Source organism: Genypterus blacodes, unplaced genomic scaffold, assembly GCF_046128005.1.
Source record: "Genypterus blacodes isolate CSIRO-AG114 ecotype Tasmania unplaced genomic scaffold, CSIRO-AGI_Gbla_v1 ptg000094l_1, whole genome shotgun sequence".
Taxonomy (NCBI): Eukaryota; Metazoa; Chordata; class Actinopteri; order Ophidiiformes; family Ophidiidae; genus Genypterus; species Genypterus blacodes.
Window position 1 is genome coordinate 1,935,505 of NW_027466898.1, and position 23,105 is coordinate 1,958,609.

General features: G+C 39.7%; 1 protein-coding gene across 3 annotated transcripts in view; it reads right to left on the reverse strand.

Annotated features, from left to right (window-relative positions):
- Nucleotides 1–22,833, reverse strand: part of chchd6a (coiled-coil-helix-coiled-coil-helix domain containing 6a) — an 81,357-nt gene extending 58,524 nt beyond the window's left edge. For all 3 annotated transcript variants that reach the window (XM_076159351.1, XM_076159349.1, XM_076159350.1), the window contains exons 1-5: nt 22,621–22,833; nt 20,645–20,741; nt 20,259–20,379; nt 18,897–19,041; nt 5,130–5,213 (exon numbers count right to left, since the gene is read on the reverse strand). In XM_076159351.1, coding sequence (XP_076015466.1) covers nt 5,130–5,213; nt 18,897–19,041; nt 20,259–20,379; nt 20,645–20,741; nt 22,621–22,704 — 531 coding nt within the window. In that variant the 5' untranslated portion in view covers nt 22,705–22,833. The remainder of the gene's footprint in view (nt 1–5,129; nt 5,214–18,896; nt 19,042–20,258; nt 20,380–20,644; nt 20,742–22,620) is intronic.
- Nucleotides 22,834–23,105: the final 272 nt, after the last annotated feature.

Sequence of the window (23,105 nt, forward strand, 5' to 3'; positions counted from 1 at the left end):
GTATATGTGTGGGTCAGTTAATAAGATGATAGATGACCAACTGACTTGTTTCTGCAGTTCTGTATCTCCCTCTACTTTAACTCAACATTAACCACACTCGAGACCCCTGTCTTCAATTCAATATTATTCGTTTAAGACAACACTTATGACGTAAAAGGTATAACGTTTTTCTCTCCGAAGGTTTTTGCGGACCAGGCTTCTTTTTCCAAACCTCTGTGCTAATAAGGTTCATCATTCAAAGGTGTTTTTTTTTAGTTTTCTTCAAATACATTATGAATTCTAACTTTGCAGCTTGGCCAATGAGAGCCAAACCCCAGGCAAGCAGGCAGTGGTATTATGATAAAACAAGCTGCTAATCCACAACAACTGCAGCCTCTCCTCTGCTGATCCTCCTGGCTTAGTCCTTCCATTTCCCAGTATCCCTCCAAAATATTTAACCAGCAAACTGCACCAGCTGGGGCGGGGGGGATCGGAGGAGGAAAAGCAGAGGAAAAGCCAGAAGGAAGGTGAGACGAGAATTGAGAAAGAGAAGCGGCAGATGGCAAGGAGGTAAGTCACGACATACAAGGATGCAAGGGGGGACACCTACAGTATGAAAGCAAGCCTTAAGGTTTAGAAGATATGAAAGACATCTTGCGACTCAAACCTTTAGAACACTTATTAAAAATCATAACCACAAGAACAAAATGGGAAAAACAAAGATCTGTGTGGGCTTGTTCCTATAATGGTTGGGGAACCTGCTTCTATTTGAGGAAAACAGGGCTCATCTGACAAAAACAGAGTTGATCCTGACAACTGAAAAGAGAACAACATCAAAAAGTATTCATCTCAGGGGCAAATCAATGACGCAGTTATTGAGTGCTCCATTTATAGCCAGCGGGGAAGTCAGATATGTTTTTTCCATCAGGTCAAAGTTAGACTATGTCCACATTGAGTCTACTAAATGGAAAAAGTCCACAGCCACCATAGAGGCTAGGGGATTATATTTGACACGAGAGCTTTATTAAACAAAGATAATTATGAAACAATTCTGAATGATGAATTACAACACATTACACACTCTACAACATTCCTGTGGTTGTTAAATGATAAAAAATGTGTGCAAAATACAGTAAAACAGTAACAAGAATAAAAAACCTTCCAACTTCCTTATTTTGTATTTCGACCATGAGCACCTGAATGCATCGCATGCAGTAATTATGACTTTGTGAACATTTCTGGCAAAATATTGATTTGAACCTTTAATACACAGTATGTGCTACAGACAGATGTTTGTGTCAGTGTGTTACACTGCTAGATTAGCTTCCCTCAATCCAAAACATAAACTCCCGCTGAGCCCTTTGACTGTTTTGAAGTTGCTGTTAAATAAATAAAATTAAATCACAGCTCCTGCCGATGCGCTGCACAGAATGGACTTCTCTTGCTCTTGTGAATTTCAGCAAATTCCTTTTGAAATACTATTAAATAAAATCACAACACATAAGGCATGATAAATGTACATCATACATTGCATGCAGCCGACTTGCTATTGTTGTTCCAAATGATGAACTTATATGGACTTGAAATCTTCTGGTCTTCATTTGTAAGCGGTCTTATGAGGGCACGAACACATTTTGGCATGCAGTACAAACCGAGTGTCACCATCACATCTTTTCTTTTCTAGATGTGAATGCCAAGACTTGCTTTGGGACCAACTCCAGGAACAACTTCCATTCCAGTGTTACATTCAAAGTAATGCCCCTGGCTCTGGAAATATTGAGATCTCCCAAAACATGACATTAAAGTACTTCTGCTTTAGGGTGACTTTTCTTTCTACCTGAATCAAAAGAACAAAAGAATTACAGTTCTGTTGGTTGGGACATTATTGTAGTGCCATTATTCATTTCCATGGTGGCACTAGATAATTAATGGCTATTTGTGTTTATGATCTAGCAGCTGCCTTATCACCTGCTTTCTACAGTCATACAGAACCGTCACCACCTCCCCTTCCTTCTGCCCGACATATTTCTCCACTTTTCCTTCTAACACCTAATTGAAAAACTTCTTCAACTTAGAAGGTACTCTTATTTCACAAATGATTCTTTTGAGCGGAGTCAATAGAGTCACCTGCTTCCTCTTTTCTTTACCTCTCCATCATCTCCCGTCACTCTCCACCTTATACGCCTCTCTTTCTTTTTAACTAAACTCTTTCTCGACCTGGTCATGAACAGCAACAAGGTTTGACCATATCTAACTGAATTAATGTCCACATGAGTAATACAATCAACAAGTCTAAAGAATTCAACTCCAATGTGTGGCAACAGCTATACTTTAAAGTGCTTGTACTGAAAATGGAGTGATTTATTTTCATTCATTTTGAATGCTGTTGATACCCGATGAGAAAAAAAGAATGACATTTCAGTATAAGATATCTACACAGAGACATCTCACACTGGGCACAACTAATCAGAAATACAGCATCGATCGGGTTGCTCTATTCTGACTAAATGTGACTTGCAGTGGTCACTTGCTGTTAATGTCATGGCAAAAAAACACACCCAGCATGGATGGACAGCATGCTGAGAAAATACACACAAACACAACAGCCAAAGACAGAAAAAGGTCTAAATTTGGATAAAAGAATTGGTCTATAGGTGGGCGGCAAACAAATACAAACACACACACTCACTCACTCACATTCTCTCTCTCTCTCACACACAAGCACACACACACACACACAGACACTCTTTGATCCAGCAGTAAAAGGCAGTCTTTTAACCCACACACACTCCCACTTCTTCTAACCTTTTGATCTGACCTGATGGTGGCAACACCATTCCCCAACCAGCACAAAAGTATTTTTAATGGTGTCACACTATTGACCCTGAACGCTGTGCGAGCCTGTGTGTGTATGTATTTGTGTGTGCTCCAAAAGATGTGTTTGCATCTAGCTTTGTATGTTCTGTGTTCATATACAATATATGCACTCCCATCTATTTTATCACTGTTCCTTTGTGTGTGTTTCTTATTCTTCTCTTATGCTGTAAACATTGAAGGGTTACAAAGGGCACTAATGGAACATCTAGTCAGGTAATTATTCTTGTTAACACAACTGCTTTAATTTTAGCTGTGGGCCTGCAACACTCATCAACCGGAACCGTAGCTTTTGGTGCACGTCTGTGTCCACCACTTCCTCAAGTGAAGAGCAAGAACATTAAGACCATTGCAAAGTGATGTAACTGACTGAAACTGAACTGAAACTTTAAGAGGGTTTCAAAACATAAAACATGCAGAGCAGAGTATACAAACACAAAATCAAAAGGCCAGAGATGGATATATTTCACAGTCTAGTAGTAATTTTCCTGTTGTGCAGCATACTCATCTGGAAACCTGCTTGTCAGAGATATCTCATGGTGTAAAAACGCCCCTGGGATTGTGTACATGTTTTATTCCTTCCAAACTAATGAGGCAACTACAATGTTAGCCACAACTTTGCAATGTTTACTAATGTTAACTTGTTATGAAACTCATATCTTCATCTTCAGATGGGTGCAGCGTCTGTGGAAATATTGCTAACAAGCTAAACTAATAAGCAGATTCAGAGCTCTCACTGCAGCATATTGAGCAGATAGCTTTTCATACAATGAAGGTGTTAAACCTTGGCCTGACCTCAATGCAGCTCTGCATTGATGCATAAACATAAGTGTGTCATTGTAGAAAAATAAAGTTTTAAATACAAGGTTTAGGCAAAAAAGAATAGAAATAAAATAAGTACTTAACTCCATTTGGTTCCAGACCAAAGCATGGTCACGTTATCAACATGGGAGTGGCATGGGTGCACGAATGCATGTGCAGTGTGTGTGTGTGTGTGTGTGTGTGTGAGTGGATATTTCTAGTTATTTCTCTACTATGCGGAGGCCCCTGCTGACAGGATGTCAAACAACCTGTCAGACTTGGAGGAGGATAACTATCTTCTTCTCCAAGTCCTATTCCAACCACCTTCTAACTATTTTTCTACGACAGGAAAGAGACGGGGGAAGGGGGGCTCAGAGGAAGAGTCTGGCAGGTATCTTGTTTACGGTTTTTACCTGAATTGGAAAACCCAAAAAATGCCACACAGGAGCCTTCATACACTTGACTAAAATTTCAGTTTCACCCGAGTCCATCTTATTTACTGCTAACATAGTCGAAACAGTAGGGGCAGTGACACAGTATGATGACCCACCCTGCTCTGCAATAAAAAGAAAAAGCAGGCCCCCCCTGCCCCTTACTAATGAGACTAACTTTAATAACCAGATATCAAACACAAAGCCTCATCACTTCCCCACAATACCATCCACTTTCAGAACTCCCTTGGAAGACTAGCCTGTAATGACCAAAGTAAACACAGTATAATACTTCTATTTTATAAATAATATCCCCAGTAAAGGTCTTCTCCATCTGAGCACTAGAGGAGTGCTTCCCCAGGGAGCCAGTGTAAAGGTCCTTCTTGTGCGCTGCCTGCTGAGGCTGAGACAAATCCAGACCCGTTGCTTCTACATCTTTTCTGCCAGGGAAATGTCAGACCCACAGACAGATGAAAGCGATTGACAGGGCTTGTTAGGGCCCTCTGGAGATGCTCGGCCCAGCTAAAATCAGTGTCACCTTTTGAGTCATTTTTACAGACATATAATGTTCAGTGTTCTTCTATATGTCTTCTTCCCTACTAGCTAAGCAGACCAGAGTTTTCTAACCACAGCCAACTAAAAACAGACAGTATTTTCAGTAAAAGTACTCTGTTTCCATTAATCAGTTGTTATTTTTTCCAACCACAGGTGATTATGACAAGTAGTCCCATAGCTGCAGATAATTCCTGGAGAGACCAGAGTGTGTGTTTGCATGGATAGCTGAAAGTGTTAATGGATGGCTGCCTGAATTTGTGTTTGTGCAATTCGTGTGTTGTTCATGTGTTTGAAACATTTGGAGTATGATGTTTATATGTGTGAGCGAGCATTTATGTAAATCTATGTTTGTATTTGCTTGTCTGCATTTTGTAAAACTAATCAAGTCTTTCCAGGCTTGTGTGTGTGTGTGTGTGTGTGTGTGTGTGTGTGTGTGTGTGTGTGTGTGTGTGTGTGTGTGTGTGTGTGTGTGTGTGTGCATTCCCATACCCTCTTCTCCAGTTGTGCCAGCTGCTCCTTGTAGAATGCATCCAACGCTTTCAACTGTGTGTCTTTGTTCTGTAGTTGCTGAGCCTGCAAGAACACAGCCACACAAATACACATAAAGATGAAATAAAATGCAGCCCTTTTTCACAAATACTAGAGTAATAAGTTTCATTTAGACAAATCTTTCCTTATGATGTTCAAAACCCATTTCTGAAGTGTGCCACATATGAGCATCAGAAATTATTGCAATAGCACTTTTGAAATACATACAGATGAATAATTACAAATATGAGCAACAAGCGGAGGATCGGTTAAAGAGCCCCATGGGGCGCAGGGATTTTTGGGTCATTTGCTGAGGGAAATTTCAGAGCCATTGCCCAAATGAGTAAATAAACTATGATTAGCTGTTGGTGTCTAATTTTAAATGACGCTTTGAAATAAGATCTTGTTGCAGCCTCTACAGGCTTTTTAAGATGACAGGACAGGTGACAGATCTGTGCCTACCCACTGTGATAAGTTGGTTGACATGTTCATTTAAGGGATGGTTCATGTTTGTATGCCAGCTGAGGGATAGAAATAATGTACTTATAACATTAAAATACCCTTAAAGAGGCTTAATCTTCCACACAAGGTGGTGCTGATATGCCTCAGAAAGCTGTTTCATTAATGACACTGACATTGTGTTGTGTGTGTAGTGTGTGTAAAGTATGTTCTGATTACTTTGACATTGTCACATTTGCATTACCTGCACATACCAACATTAATTAGATAATGGTGAGCAAAACAAACACGAGGGCAGAAATGTATATACAGCTGTAACCAGAAGAAGGTGATTAGAATGCACACACACAAGCAGAATACATGCATAGATGTTTCATGTATAAGTTGTTTGCGAGTTTAACCAATAACTTCAAACAGGACATCCAAAACTACATGTTAGATCCCTCTTGTAACTAAAACTAACATGAGTCATGTTTCTTGTCTTAGAACCTTTAGCCATATACCAAAAAATATGCCTTTTTAAACACATGAACTATGATGTCATGCTTCATGTTGAGCATATAAAAAGGCATGCAAACCTTCAGCATGTTAGGTAAAGTGTGTGTGTTGGACTTTTTCAGAGCATATGGTTGATTTAGGCTTACACAATACTGGAAAATCTGTAAAAATCTGTTTCTTCTGACTTCATTCAACCTGATCCATCCATCTATCCCTCCATCCACTGTGCCTTTGTCTGTTCCAGCACAGAAAATCCCAACGCAAAACACACAGCACAGATAATGCTCTTACCAAGTAGTAATGATTCACAGAAGCTGACATGCATGTACACACACAGGTGTGTGAACGCATCCTTACAAATACTTGTGCGCACACACACGCGCACAATTAATGACAGGAGAAAATGGAAACAGCCGGGGTTCAGGCCACAAAAGTAAAACAAACTGTCAAAAAAAAAAAACTGTCTACTGGGTATAAAATGTGCAAAACGTGTGCCAAAAGCGTGATAAAAGTTTGGAAAGGATGGTAAAGATAGGAAGACAGAGTTACAGAAGGACGAAGAGAGAGATCTAAGGAAGAAACTATAAAAAGAAATCCTCTCATTAGACATAATTGGTATAATTTCATTTAGCTGTCATTTCACACAAATTACTTGATCATGCTACAGTTAGAGAAGGCTCAGATGAATAACTAAAATATAAAAATGGAAAATGCAGCCAAGAACTGGAGATTGCTAGTTTGGGACTGTGACAATAATAAAATAATAAAAATGTTTTTTTTTGCAGCAATTGATAATGCCAATAATGTTGTCTTGCCAGAATTTAATTGACAGGGGGGGGGAAAAAGAACAAAATCTTTAAAAAAAATAATGTTTTGTTCAAAAATAAAGTATTATATGATTTGCCCCAAGACATGATAGAAATATTGAGATCAAGTCTAGTTCACCGGCAAATTTACCGGAATCTCCATTCATGTTTGGAATGGGAAGAAGGATGCAATGTGCGGCATGAAGACAAGTTTACGATTAAGCTTACCATTGCTTCTACGTCATCTGTAGACTACAGGGGCAAATAGGAAGCAACAAGAGATAGAGAAAGAAGAAGAACAAGTCAAAGAAAGAGATGTGCTAATGCATGTAAATGTATGCCAGATTGTTTTCGCAATTATTTACATTGATGCTGAAATTTCCTTAAATCATTCAATGCTGTTGCATTCAGCTCCAGAAAAATCTAAAGTTAGTGTGTGGAGGTAGACACTTAGACCTGGAGGTGGTGCTTTAGGACGGACATGCGTCATTTGTGCACCATTAATATCAGTTATTAGAAGTTAGCCAGTAGTTGTCACTATTGCTGCTCAAATGACATATTGCCTCAAAGCTTGGAGCTACAATTTAAGTCAAAAACATTTCTAAAAGCAAAGAAGTCTTACAAGAAATGTTTCTATCACAATATGCAAAACCGATTTGCACAAGCATACGACGGGTTCAATATAATCAATGATGATGTGTTACTACTACTACGAGCTAAGGATTCTAAGAGTCAAAGCCCTGTAGCTCATAATGTGTCTGGGGGCAAAGAGAACCTCATAATACTAAGGTCACGAAAATGTCAAACAATTTGACAAATACTGCAAATATAACTGAAACGAAACTCAAATATTCTACAGAACCATTTCCAACATTGAATTTTAATCTAACATTTGTATATGAAAGGCTTCCTGTGCGTATTCATGCATTAATTATATCAGAACAGCACGCATGCATCACTGGCCACATGGATTTGGTTGTTTTTGTGTGTAGGCTGTTACACATCAACTAGATGTTTCCTCAAGCTCGCTGCGTTGCAATGTTCATTCTTGAGATTACAAAGAGCCGACGTTGACGATGCAGCAGCTGGAGGAATATGCATACACAGAGGTCTGACTTAAATGTAACTTTGCCTAATATGTTGAACTTTAAAGCTACACTATTTGGTGGATCTCTGAAATTGACCCATACTTCCAGCAGGCACTTTTTCTTTCTCCTATTTTCTCATTCCAACGGCACTCGTGGCTCACTGAGGCTGCTAGACCACTGAATACTTCCAGTTAACAATAAAAGGGCCCTTAGAATCCCCATAGTCAGAGAGGTGTTTATTGATTCTAACTTGATGCTACAGATACTACTGCCATACTTCTAGTTTATTACAGTGATTTGGGCAACTCAGCCTTCAGAAAGTAATTGAAAAGGATTTTTCTCTCATCACTGTTGGCAGCTATGTTAAACACTATCTGAACATGCTTAATATGCAACTACATCCCTGATCTACAACCTTGTGTTAAAGCCAATCAGTGTTTTACTGAACCACTGTTTGTTCTGGGTCTTACAAAAAATGCTAAGGCACTAAAAAAAGATTCCCTGTACAGAGAAGTCAGAGTTACACACACCCACAGGGATGAAGATTCATCATAATTATCAGGGCTGCTGAACAGCAAATCAAATCAGGGCTGATCGTCTGTGTTTCATAAACAGGCCCTAACTTAGGAGAGAGAGAAAGAGTGAAGTAGAGAGTGAGAGAGAGAAAGAGAGTGAGACCGAGGGAGAGAGGAAATTATGTGAGTTAGTTCCACTGTTGGGTAACGGCTGCAGCTGATGCATGCTAATTCAAGTTGAAAGAGGGACTGAAATTGTTTACGTGTTAATTTTTACATGTTAGACAAGTATCTTTTTGGTGGGGATTAATCTGAAATAGAATGGATTTAATTAAAAACAGCTCTCCTGCCTATCTGTGTCTCTCTGAATTCATCCGGTTTTAATTTGCAGTCAGAGAAGACACTGCAAGTAAATCAGATGACTCCTCCGGTGTCCCTCCAGGGACCTGGAAGTCTGTGGTAGATAAGAGCCAGCCAGGCGTGACTTTACCCACACACACTCACACACACCCACGAACACATACCCACACAGACACACACATATGCATACAGAGGATAGCTGGAGCATTCTTGCCCGTGGCTGTGTGCCTTTCTGTGTGTTTGGCTACCTGTCATCATCTGTTTGGGTCTGTCAATCATTGCATCAGTCTATTTGCCCTTCTCAATATTTGCCAGTAAGTGTGTGTTTCTTCGTCTTGCAGTCGTAGCCTATAACTATGTATCTTTTCTGGAAACTGCTTCTGGCGCCAAATATGGAATTGAAATGACATGCACCAGGGCCAGTTCACTATCCATCAAATCAAAGAATGTCCGGGCCAACACACATAGTGAGCTCATATCCAAAATGCTCAGAAAGACAATGTTTCGTGAGGTAGTTCAAATGTAATTTTCCTGAAAATCATGAAGTGTTGTCAAATCTTAATTATCAATTTAATACTTCATACAATTTCCTAGAAAAAAGAATTCTCCTCAAAGAATCCATCGTTAAGCAGTTGTGCAGGTTCTAATAAAAAATGTTATTTATATGAAATTTAATATCCTGTTGGCATTGTGAAGGTTTTGCAAAGTTAAATAAAGGAGCTACAAACTTTCTCCCCATTATTTGTTTTCTGGACAGAATAGGCCAGTGAGGAAGTGTAGGAGTTACTGCAACTTTGCAAGATGTTGTAAATGCCCCAAGGGACCCAACAGACTAGGAAGAGAAGCATTTGGTCCAAATTATTATTCCAAGGGAACCAAACCAAATCAAGTGTGAACAAAGTAACACAGTGACATCTCATCAATCTAAATTAAAAAACTGACTACAATTTAGTTTAGTAGTTATTGGGAGCACGATGTCAGGGAAACGGATTATTTAAAACTGACTCTGGCATCGCAAGGGTTAATAAAAGGTCTAGTTGTAATGGGCGAAAATCTTGGAACCTTTCTTCCAGGAGCATCATTAGTTTTCAAACGTGGGGTCTTCATCACAAACATGAAGCACACATGTCACATGCATCCCTTTGATGTAAATAAATAACCCGAGCATGAGGCTCAGCTTTCCTGGCTGTCGTCAATTCTTAGGTAATAAATGAACAGAAGAACATGCCGCACACACATGTTAAAACAATTACCCCATGACCATTAAAATGATTTTTTTTTTTTTTATTTTCTCTTCACAGTGCTACAGTTGTGCCCGGCATCAGCTGTGCTGCAGTATAGGTCCTGAGGACGAGCTGCAGGGACAGCAGATGGCAGCTGGCTGAGCTGTTAGTCAGTGCCAGTGTCACCGATAGAAGGCCAGCTTCATGATCCAGTACAGGAGAAACACATGAAGAGAGCATCGAAGGGAAGCACAGCAATGTTAACAGTCCAATAGATCATCAACACACCACACAAGCATGGTTTCGGATGTGTTTGAGCTTGCAACGCCGCCTGGCACAGACACACATAAACACACACGTACACATCTCAGTCTTCCCCTGTGTGTGCTGCTTTGCCATCTGATAGTAGCAGCAGTCTGTTCTCTCATATCCTCCTCCTCTCCCTCTCTTTATTTACTCCGATGCGTTTACTTAACACATAGCTCCCAGCGAGGCAATAAATTACCACTCAATAATAATCTGACTGATAATTACAGTAAGGCAGCTAGGCGGAGGAAGGAGTAAAGACAGTACGGGGCAGTCGGCCTTCTCCTATTCCTTTGTCGATATCAGACTGTGCTGTCATGAAACTGATAGTGAATAATAGGAAACATCATTTAATGTCCTAACCCGTACTAGATCTTGTACACCTTGACTCTACCTGTGAAAGTAGAGAGCAGATATATGATTGGCTAAGCAGTGACATGTCCACACTGTATCTGTTTGGTGTGGCTGACCCTCCTGCCTGGTACAGATTTGCTGACTTGCTTTAACTGTTCAATAAAAACAGAAGGAAAAAATGTTTTCTCACTAATAATGGAATATAATTTGCCTCAACTCCTCAAACGTTTTACCAAGAAGGCATTGTTGGAATAAATCTTAGAAGAATATCAGCCTTCTGTGTATGGAAGGAGAAATGAGTCACTTCAAATCAGGATTGGAATTTTGCATTTTTATCCCTAAATTGAAATTGTGGATTAAGTTTGAATTTTAATGACATGAAATTGAAACTGTATTCCAAGGAGAAAATGTGCATGTTAAGTTTGTAATTCAATTAAAATAAAATAACCAGTAAAATAACCAGATGTAAAAAAAAATGCAAGTGCAGATGATGGCGTGGCATCGCTGTCAGCTTGAAATCACAGGAAAGCTACAGTTTGTGGACACACAATCACCCTTATAGCTTTACATGCAGAACCATGTCAGCTCCTGCAGATTACAATTACTGATACAGCAGCTGCTTATCTGTACCTCAGCCTCCTCCCGTTCCTTCACATGCCTTATATTTTCTCATCCTCAGCTCCATCGTTCTGCAACATTCTTGCTGCACCTTCTTGACCATCTTTCCCTCTTTTTCCAATCCTCCTCTTCCTTCCAAATATATATTTTTCATTATATCTTCTTCTCTTCCAATCCTATGCTTTGCCCTCCTCTTCCTTATCACATTTTCTATTCCAAAACACTCCTCTCTCTTTACTTGGTGAACCCAGGGGGACAATGCCTGATTTCAAATGCCTGAGCACAATTATGAGAATAAATGCATGTGTGCATATATTCCTGCATGCATTTAAGCATGCAGTATTTGTGTGCCTGAGTGCATGCAAGTGTGAAATGTGACACAGGGTGGAGCATTAATAATCCTTACTCTGCTTGAAGGATGAGAAGCCATTGAAATTCAAGACAAAATCTATATGCTAACAAAACAGCTCATTTCACTTGTTTTTCATTCATCTAAATGGCATAATAGAAGTGTGTTGCCATATGTTTGACTACAGAAGCAGTCGGAGGAGTAACGATAAAACATCAAGCAATTCTCCCTCACATGTACTGCTATAATGAAGCATGTCCCCATCTGCCTTAGTCTGCTTGTCTGTGTGTGTGTGTGTGTGTGTGTGTGTGTGTGTGTGTGTGTGTGTGTGTGTGTGTGTGTGTGTGTGTGTTTGTTGCTGTGCGCACAATCCCAGCTGTTCATGTCCCTGACAAAAGTCTGAATGAGTTTCCTGAGTGTGTGAGAGCAAGACAATCCTGTCTCTCTATCAGAAGAGAATCTCCAGCTGATGAGAGGGGTGTAGGTAAAAACAAGAGGGCAGGTTTGTCCAATCAGAATCCAATCACAATCTGTCTTATTCTAGCTGGGCTGCTCCACAAACAGACAAGACAGTTCCCAGAGCTCTCTCACTCTGGAGTGGAACGCCATCTGGGAAACAAACACCGGGAACATAGTCTAATGAATGAGCCCATGATTCTATTGTAAAAAAAAACGAGTAGTAGAAGCAGTTGGAGATCTACTTAATTATTTCAACTGGGTGTTTACACACTCATAACAGACTGTGCGTAGCCAGCAACACATTCATGGCAGTGGTGTTGGTTCCCTATTGATCAACACAATAGGGAACCAACATTTCAAATATTCTTGAAGATATATAAACATATTTATGCTATATATGCTACATGTATATATATATTAACTTGAGATTGAAGGAAGTGTATGCAGAGTATCTCATGAAGGTCATATGGCAGGTAGTACAGTATACAGTATATACAGAGTGGACATTTAAGGGGGAAGTGAGGATTCAAAGAGTCAATAAATACGAGAAACATTTTAACAGTTTGATCGCCACAGCTTTATGGGAGTAAAACTGAATGTCAAAAATGTTACTGTGTATCAAAGGACTTAGCTTGTTTTCTGCAACCAAATAAGCAATTAATAACAAAGGAATTTTCAAACTATCAGATGATGATGATGTCAGATGCCTGTTGCACACCTTGGCTTTTAATGAACAGAACTGTCATTATAATTCCAACACAAATGCATGGATAGACAAACTGAAGGTTTTGAGTTTCATCCATGACATGTTGAACAAGTGAAAGGCAGTTCACCGGTCCAAAAGTGTTGTGTTGATCCACCAATATTCAACATGGCATGGTTTAAAAGCTTAAATGAATGGCCCGATGCATTTTGCTGGCCATAATGCTATGAGATGTGTGTGTGTGGCCCCGACTGTACAGCTGCTACCAACTCCGATATTGAAACAAAAATGTTCCAAACATTTTGAGTCCCAACAGTGTCTGAAATATGAGTTACTCTGATCCTGTACTTGTCCAATTGCAATGTTGAAGAACCAACCTCTCTAATCATTAATTCCCTACCATGCATGTTTATGTGCCATCAATATTCTGTCATTGGAACAAACAACTTGGTGTAGTCAGCGTGAACATCTGCCTCATGAATAGTGGCTTCCAATGTCCCTAGTGCCATGTCCAAAAACCATTTGGAAAGGCTGCTGAGAATTTAGCTCAAGCTACTGGCCTAAAAAACTGTAGGTGTGAAGCTCCAGATATTTTAGTAGCTTTGGCTCTGCATATTAAGTTCACTCCTGGAAACACTTCAGTTTCCATTAGCTGATTTATCTTCAAATAATTCACATACATTGACTTTACTGACCGCTATTTCTTAAACCAAATGTGGACAATAGTGATTGTGATTTTTTAGATTTTAGGGGCAGTAAGATTATGAATGTTCGCAATTTTCCAACTGTGTGACCTCTGCAGGCAACAAAACCGTGCTGTATGTTTGAAATATTAACCAGGCCCTGTTCTGAAATTACACAAATAAAAGACCTGCAACACACTTTACTTCAATATATTTCTGAAATATTCAATAACTGTATACATCATTAAATCAGGAGCCAGCAGAGAAATATCAAGATACACAAAGGTACGGACAGTCACAACAACAACTGGTAGTGTTTTAGAAATTAACTAATATAAGTCTTAAGGAACAGCTAACTCACAATCCATATAAAGTTAAGAGAGACTAAGAATGGCACTTGTTCTTAGCAAGTGTCACCTTCATTAAAAACTCCAGCGACTTGACTGGTACAATGAAATGCCCCCGTCTTTGTACCACTCTAAACGACCAATTCTGAGGCAATAACAATAATGGAAAGATGAGAGGTCATTGTCTAAATGGGCTGAGATTAGGCGGATGACATTAACACAAGGAGCCAGTGCAATAACATTTTTGACTAGCAATGATAAAAATTACACACTTCAAATGTGATTTCATATTGTGCATGAAGGATAAAATGAGACAGAGGTGGAGAGCTTCCACCTATAGAAAAAGCAACCAGAGGCATGGAATATGGCTTTGTTGCCATCTAGTGGCCTTTGAAAGAATTGGTGTACCCAACAATTTTTTTAAATTAAACATCAGGTTAAAATAAACATCTGTTGCTATGTGTTTTTTAGAAGACAAATAGTACCTTTTGTTCTCAAGGCAACAAAGTGGTAGCAACCTCTAATGCCTGTAGAGAAGCTGCTCATGAACAGCCTCTCGGCCCAAACTGAATCCCTTTACGAGGATCATCACAATCTCTGAGGGAAAAAAACACTCCCTCATGGGTAGCTGTCTGAAATATGATGTGTTAAGTAAGGGGGGAATTCTGATGCATTAGTGAAGGTTAATAGGTGTTACATCGGACAATGTCACTGTTGTTTAAACTGTGCCTTAAACAATACCTTCTCATATTATTTTGGAATCATGTAATATTGTGGTATTCTGTAAATGCTTCACCTGTGCAAAACAGACCTCCACAGTGAATAAGGAAAGTGCGTGTGGAATTTGTGAAGCTCCATCAGAGAAAGTTAAAGGGCAGATAATGAAATAGGCTTTCTAATTGTTCTGCGAGAAGAGAGAGACAGAGAGAAATTCACCATATGGTAATGTGACTTATCACCTTTTTTTTTTTTGCTTTCAACAGAAACCGAAAGGCCATTAATACATTATGAAAAGACAAAATCCCTTTTAGCCTTTTAGCTCGACTCGCTTCCTTTCTTCCCATTCTTCCATTCCCCTCTCTCATTCTGAAATTAATCTGCGGAAGATTTGCTATTAGCAGAGACTATTCATGGGGCATAGCACAGAGGCTGAAAACTGAAAGGCAACGAAGGAGTCAGAGGAATATGGAGGATCGGGTCGTCCAGTGGGAATGTATATATAATATATTCACCCTACGATTCTTTACAAAATGATCGGTCACTTATTTGTGTGCCTTCTCCTCCTCCTCTGTCCTTCCTAATTCTGGTGAACAAGCTCAGTCACCTGTTGCACAGTTTCTTTCTCATTATCGCCCCATTTCCTCCACTAATTCTGCACATTCTTCGTCCTCCCATGACTCTCCCCATTTCCTCCTTTCGTTTGATTTTGTAGGCAATGCTTAGTCATCTGCTCTGCCTTCTTTTACGCTTTTCCTCTTCACCTAAAATTAATTTTCAAAATAATTATGTTTGTAGTCTGTCTCCTCCTCCTCCTCCTCCCTTTATCTGAACCGTTCATTTTTACAGGACACGCTCAGGTATCTATTACCTCTTCTTTCATTCCCTTCCCCATGCCCTCTCACCTCGTCTTTGTCTTTCTCCCTCTCGTCTGCTGTTACAGTTCATCATCTGAGATAAATCAGCTATTTCTCACTCTCCTTTTAATACACTTTGTCCCAAATTTCAAAGTTAGACAGGTAGGCTATTAATTACATTTCACATCATCTCCAGCCTTACAGAGCCATCTGGCATCCCTTTCATACGTCTTCTTTTCACTCTACCTTGTATGTCTAATTCTGCAAGACAAGCCATCTACCAGCACATTTTTTTTCTGTAAAGAAATATTACATCACTTGTCAATGATTTTTTTCTTCCTCCCATCCTTGCGCTCACCACTTCATGATCCTCCAGGAAATGGAAAGTCACATGTCAACACATCTTTTCCTGTCATCTTATTCTTCTCGTTCTCTTCAGCCCAACTCTACAGGAAATTCAAGTGATGTTCTCTTTCAACCCTATTCATTTGCTCCCCCTCTTCATTCGTCATCCTTACCCATCATGAAATGTTCAGTCACTTCTTTTTTGTCCTCACATCCTTCTCGGTGCTAAATGCTAGGTACAGTAAATGCCTAATTAGCTGTCACCCGTATTTCTCATTGTCTCCCCCTCTTCAGTCTTCCTTATCCGTATTCTCCAGGGAATATTATGCCACTGTCATCTCAATGTTTTTCTCAAACAGTATGAAATTAACATGGATCACCCGCCAAATACAGTAAAGGTTTGGCCATGGCAGCCCTCTATTCTGTCTCTGCAACACTAGCAGAAGGGTTACAGTGCCTTGGGAAAAAAGATTATGTGAATCCAGTCCTTTGAGAATCTCCCTGTATGTAAGTGTATGTATTGACCTGAATGGCTGCAACATGCAACCATTGCTTGACTGGTCCCTTACACATGATACAGCCATGGTGAGAACCACACAAAATGTCTCAATAGCCATGACAGAGGATTGAGAATTATACAAAGATTATAGATTTATGCTTGAAATACATACATTTGGTGGGAAGTTTGTGTATTGAATTTAAAGGTTTTTCATAAGCACAAGGGTAATTAATCAATACTAAAGATTGAACATAAAAGAGGAAAAAATAAAAACAAAGCTGTAAATATGTAATACTTCAACAACAAGAGGAAAAACTCAATTCAAGTTAGGGATTTACACCTATGTGCTTCCCACGTTACATACATATGTGACTGTGTGTATTCACATTGTAGCACAAGAAGCAGCAATTACCAGCCCTCAACATCAGACGGTCCGGTGCTACTCGATTGGTCATTCCGCTCACACCGTCCCTCCAGCGACTTTCTATTAGCTGTGGGAGTGTGCTGGAGCAGAGATAAGACAGCCGCTACAGCGTGTCTCAACATGGGGGGAGGGGTGTTCACGTAAAACAGGTGCCGGCCGGTGTGTAGAACAAGGTCTCCCCCTCCCATGACCACCTCCAACCCTGTACAACTCCTATCTGCAGCTCCAGGAAACTCTCAGGGTGCAATTTACTGCTTGCACCGCGCTGATAATACTGTCTCCGGGGCAGCAAAGAGAGAGTGATGGCCCGGGATGTAAAGGGAGAGAACAGAGGAAAGAAAATATGAAGTGAGAGCGAAAGAGAGAGAGGGAGAGAGGGAGAGAGGGAGAGAGAGAGAGAGAGAGAGAGAGAGAGAGAGGCTAGAAAGAGAGAAAGAAAGACTAGCTGTAGGAAAGAACAGAGAGGCAGTGCAGGGAAAGAGGGAGGGAGTAGATAGAGGAGAGATAGAAAAGATAAGGAAACAAGGAATGAAAGAAATGGGGAGGCAGGAAGAGGCAGAGGGAGCATCACCATGGAAATTACAAATCCCAATCCCAATTGTGTGAAATGTTCCAACATGTGATTTAGCCAGGGAACAACTTAGCGGAATAAATCATTTCCTGACCATACACAAACTTATCTTCTCCTAACTGAGAGACATTCAAATTAATCCGCTTTTACACATCTTTATCACTGCACTCAATGAACGTAAACCCTTAAGTCTTCAGTACCAAGCACTAGGAAGTGTTCTGGCCAAAAGTCAGAGGGGTCAATATTCTCAGACTCCAACAGCGCCTCCAACAGGCCACCAGTGAATATTACAGTAAGACCTTTTCTAACCGAAATGCACTACAGCTGTGGTAAAACAGAAGTCACATATTTTTGAATTTGTATAAATGGCTTAAACAAATGTATTTTTGATGTATGAACTATCAGATGTTACTCAGACTTAAATGTAAAGTCAGGTGCAAAAGGATCTGACTTTATCTGAAATCCATTTGGCCTCCTGTTAAGCTTGTTTACACTTCTGCCTTTGTGTGCAATCTTCTCAAAATCACGCAGACCCTGGCATGCCAGAGAAAGGTTTCCCTACCCTGCAGCCACTAGCAAAACAGGGTTGGCAGGAGTTCAGTCACGAAGCCAAATCAGTCATACCTTCCGGAGCGCAGTCGGTTTGTGACTCTTGGATAGTGTGTTCGTAAGATTACAGCACAATTAAGAGACACAGAGACACACACAGCTGCAAGTCTTCCCACTCTGCCATGAATGCCATAAGAGGTGCAAGAAACTTAGAGGATGGCCAAGAGGCCACAATTTGCAGACCTCTACATCAAAGTTACCAACAGATATGTTTCATGCTTACCTTCTCTAGGGTAGATCACTTTATTTGTCAAATGTTGCATATTAATGTTTGCGTGTGTAAAGAGGAAAATTATGCAAATCAAGTCAACAGTAGGATGATTAAGTGTCTAGGTGCAAATTTCCAGTGTGAATGCAGATGATGAGGACGGTACTGCCACGTCACCACATTCTGGTGAAATCTCTATGCCTAAAGAGCAATGGCAAGTTGCAATGAATATGGCAAAAAAGGCCCCTTACCCCTTGACATCAAGTTTAGTGCGAAAACAATCACAATAATGCTTTCTCCTATTCATAAAAGTTAGTTACAGGCCTTTACTTCAACTGTTTTCCGTTTGGGTGATGGGTGTGGATGCAAGACTCAATTGAGTTCTTGAGTTCATTCTTTGCCATTTCATTGCAGTAGTTTTACCAAACTGGCCCCTGTATATAATGACCCTCATGCAATTAAGATGCCAGAAAAAATGTGATTAAAAACACAACTATGACACCGAGCAGACCTGAGTTTAGTTGGACTCTAAACTTGACAGAGGTCATTTTGTAGGTTTAACTCACAAAGGCTAACATTATAATAATGGACATGTGAGCCTGCAGATTACCCATGTGAGTAGGTCAATGTGAATGAGTTAATAGACAGCAAAAGAGAAAACAATTGAACACCTACAAATACATCACTGACATGGGATAGTGTGTGTGTGTGTGTGGGTGTGCGTGCATACCAATTGTCTGGCCCTCTCAAGTTCATTGCATGTGTGTTGTCTCTCCCGGTTCAAGGCTTTGGTCACTTCATCCTTTACTGCCTCCCTATCTCTTTGTGCTATCTTGGCCAATTCCTCCTTCAGTGCTGCCTGCTGGTGTTCATACCTGAAGGACACACACACAAAATAATGTACATTGCTCTATGCTCTCTATGACACACATTGCGGACTGGGAGACTAATGTAACACTGGTTCAATGCATTCAGTTTCTACACAAGGGTACACTAATGCTGCATTTGAGTGGTGTTGAAAATGTGGTAATAACAATTCTACAATGTACAAATTGCATGTTTAGGAAAAGCTAATCAATCCTTTCATCTTCAGCAGGTTAGAAATGCATTTTGTGCTGGGCTTCCCAAAAAAGCTACTGAGAGGCTACAACGTTTTCAAACTTGAACTCCATTGGATACCAGAATCATTAGATTTCAAATATTGTTTTATTGGTATACAAGGCTTTAAATGGTCCAAGACCAGTTTTCCTTGCCTATTCACACATGCCAATACTCCAATTCTGCTCTGCTACCGAGATTAACTCAAAGCAAATGTTAGGGAGACAAGCTCAATGAAAACAAATAAAAATATATCTGTTTTAGTCAGCTTTTAATTAGCTTCTTGCCAAGCCATAAATGATTTCTTGCTGAATAATGATGTCTTCAGAGTTGCAGAATAAACAAAATGGTGCGTTTGCCTGGAAGGGGCTGACTAAATTAACCTGGTTGTTTATTATTATTATTACAATGGGACCTGTTGTAATTTACAACTAGAGAGTCCAAAACTAGGACCTGTTGTATTAAATGTCAGTTTGATTTAGTAGGAGTAAACCCCATTGAGAGACAAAGCTATTATATTTTCAGGTTTTTTCTTGATTTTACTGTTGCTTTCAGTAATTGTTATCATTATTGTTATTGTAATATCCATTGTTTAGCACTTCTAAGCTGTGCATAGTGTGCTAATAATCTACAACACTTCTGCTACATTTCCTGGGATAAAGTAAAAAGCAAAAGAGAAAAAAATGGCAATGATTCAGACCTCTGACCTTGTGAAAAATTCATATGGACATTTAATGGAAAGCAGCATTGTGTACCAATCATTTCCACAAGGGGTCATCATATTACACATTCCATCATACTGGTCCAATATGTGGAGAATCTAAATTGAATTTGCTTTATAAATGAAAATGCTTTATAAATGAAAAGATGACTACATGATGCAAGTGAGTGCAACCTCTATATGATCTGTGCATGACAATTATCATACCCTTCACTTTTCATATATATTTGGCAATTATATTACAAGTAGGTCTTGGATATTGCAAAAACTCACCTCCTCCGTTCGTCACTGGCATACGAGTCTGGTTTACTATTGCTGGTCTTGGTGCTGGGTTGGGCCTCGGGCTGTGCGCTCTGCTGGGGTTGAGGGGTCGAGTTGTCGTTACGAGATGCACCTGGAGTCAAGACAGAGAGGATATTAAAGGTTTAAATTCTTGTTGGAGATTGGTCACATACATTTTGTGACAGAATTTCAATTAGGGTTCAGTTAAGGTTTAATCTAACAGTTCAAGCATCTTAGCATCCCTTATATTATTATTTGTGTAACTCCTGAGAAACATTGTATATGTCCTACATACTGTATGCCATGCTTGCAACGTCATTTGTGGTATATTCTCTAGCAATTTCAGTTTATTTTGTTCTTATGAAGTGTTCTGGCACCTGTGTCTTTCTGTGGGCTGGTTGGTGGTGACAATGAAGCACGTTCTGGGGGAATGTTGGCTACTCCTCTCATCCGCTGAAGGACATCCTCTGTTAGCTAGACCACAGAAAGACAAAGATAGGCTTAAATATGTGTTTCCATTACAGCAAACATATGGGGCATGTAACAGTGAAGTATCTAGGGCAGTCAAAGAAGTAATAAAAGTTGCAGTCTTGGCTTTGTTTCCTTTGGGGGGGAAAGGGGAAATGGTTAAACATAGCCACACCAAAACCCAGAATGGGCCGCACCATTCAATGACGCACTGTTTCTGTGACTCATCACATTTGAATGTTTGGGCTGGCCTTTCTAATTAAAGCAAAGGAATCCCTCTGTAACACATAATGCTGCATTAAAAGTGCCATAACTACTGTACACACCATATGCTGTCTTGAATTGATTCAATATAGGCTATTGTAGTTGATGTGTGTCACAAAGTTCGATTTGAGTATCTTGCATAAATGCAACTGTGTCTAATGGTGCCTTCAAGTGCTTTAAGAAAATGCAGATGCACTCCAATAATTTCCATATTTGTGATTTGTGATTTATAATTTAAACAATTAAAGAAGTTGGTGCTATACTGAAGAATTTTCATGTGTCGTGAACAACCAGAATCATGTTTTAATATATGTTAGGTCAAAAAGATAAACTTGCTTGATAAAATATTAACTAGAAGTCCAAACTCTTTAGAGCCTTGTCTCGTCTGGTGGCACTGGTCATGTTCTTTTAGTGTGGTATAAATTGCTCAGCCATTGACCTTTTTCTAATAATAACTTCACATAAATCTTCACATCCTAATTTTACAACAGCTGATAAAGTCTCAGGCCCCTAGAAACACATTGTGTGCATGAACTCAGGTTTCCAGGAGTCACTGTCAAGTCTTGTGTGGTTCATGTCAGGAGGACAGGGGTCACTCCAGGTCGGAGGTATTGTACACTGGTGTTACATAAGAGGCTGAGCTACACTTTCTAAATGTTTACAGTCACCCCATACGTGTACACAAACTCACACACAAATAATTGAAACTTAATATAACTACTTAGATATAAAGTAGTTATAGTAGTAAAGTGTTCTTTGACAAATCAATAAAGTAAGCGAACGAGTTACCCATAGTAATTCGTGTGAAAACAACGTAATATCACAGCTGCACGGCACAGCACAGTTGCTGACACACCCTCCTTGTCCCTAGTCCCAACACTTAATTACTCCGTTTTTAAACATTTTAAACATTTTTCTTTCGGTTATACTTGTGTCTTTGTTAATGCTCCGTCTTTCGCTGCAACAAAACATAACACAAACCAACATAAAGAGCAGCACGGCCACATTTCATTATGAAATCAGGCCATTTATCATTATATGGCATCTTCCTAAATGACCTCCTTCATCGAACAGTGAACCGCTCTTTAATTCGGCTCTACATCCAGAACAACTAGTCACATTTTACCGGTTATATATTAGCAATAGTCGCTACTTTAGCGTTATCCCAACGTTAGCTACATGGCCGCTAGCAGTGAAGTGACAAAGTTATGGTTTTAAGTACATAAATTGTAGTAGGTAGAGTAATGTACACGCCGAATTTACCACGAGGCTTTCTACTTTCTAAAAATTTAACATTTATTTAACCAGATACATTTTTTTACAAGTAAGCAAAGTAAATTACCTTCAGGCAATGTTTATGGCTGAAGTTTGGCCTACACGAAGGAGACGGGGCTTAGCTTGAGCCGATATGGCGACCTGTCCCCTGACCCTGTATCCCTCCCTTTGCATCCTTGTTACTCTAACAGCAGCCCCCTTTTGCTAACTGGTAATCCGGTAGATCTTGATAATAAATCGACGAAAAGACATCTTTCATATATAAATTAATATATAAATATATCCATCGATCAGAGTAGAGTAGCAGGGCTTCAAGGATAACAGACGCTAGCTATATTAGCTTTACCTTGACTCCTCGAAGAATTCTGACCCTGTCCTCATCATCCACGCCGAAGGACACTTTTCTGGTCGTACTCTCCCCCGATCCCATGTCTTATCACAATATAATTCCCTAATATTCAGCGTTAGATTTGGTACTTGGCTTACACCGGCTAATGTTACAGTATCCTGCCCAATGACAGAATGTTTGACAGATGGGATCGGGGTTGCCAGTTCTGTGTGAACAACCCCTCTACGCATGAACTCACTGCTCACAGCTTTTTTTTTTGCTTTTTTTTTTTTTGCTTTTCGTTCGTTCATTAATAAAATAAAATAGCAATTAATTTGAAAGGTATTTCATGATTTGTACTCTTCTGGATTGTACATGTGCAATAGATACATCTAGATTCTAAATTAAATCTAATTAATGTCGTGTTTAATAACACAACCTGGCATCCCATAAAACTACTCTTGGAGCCCTTGATTTCTAAAACAAAACCAAAAAAATATGAA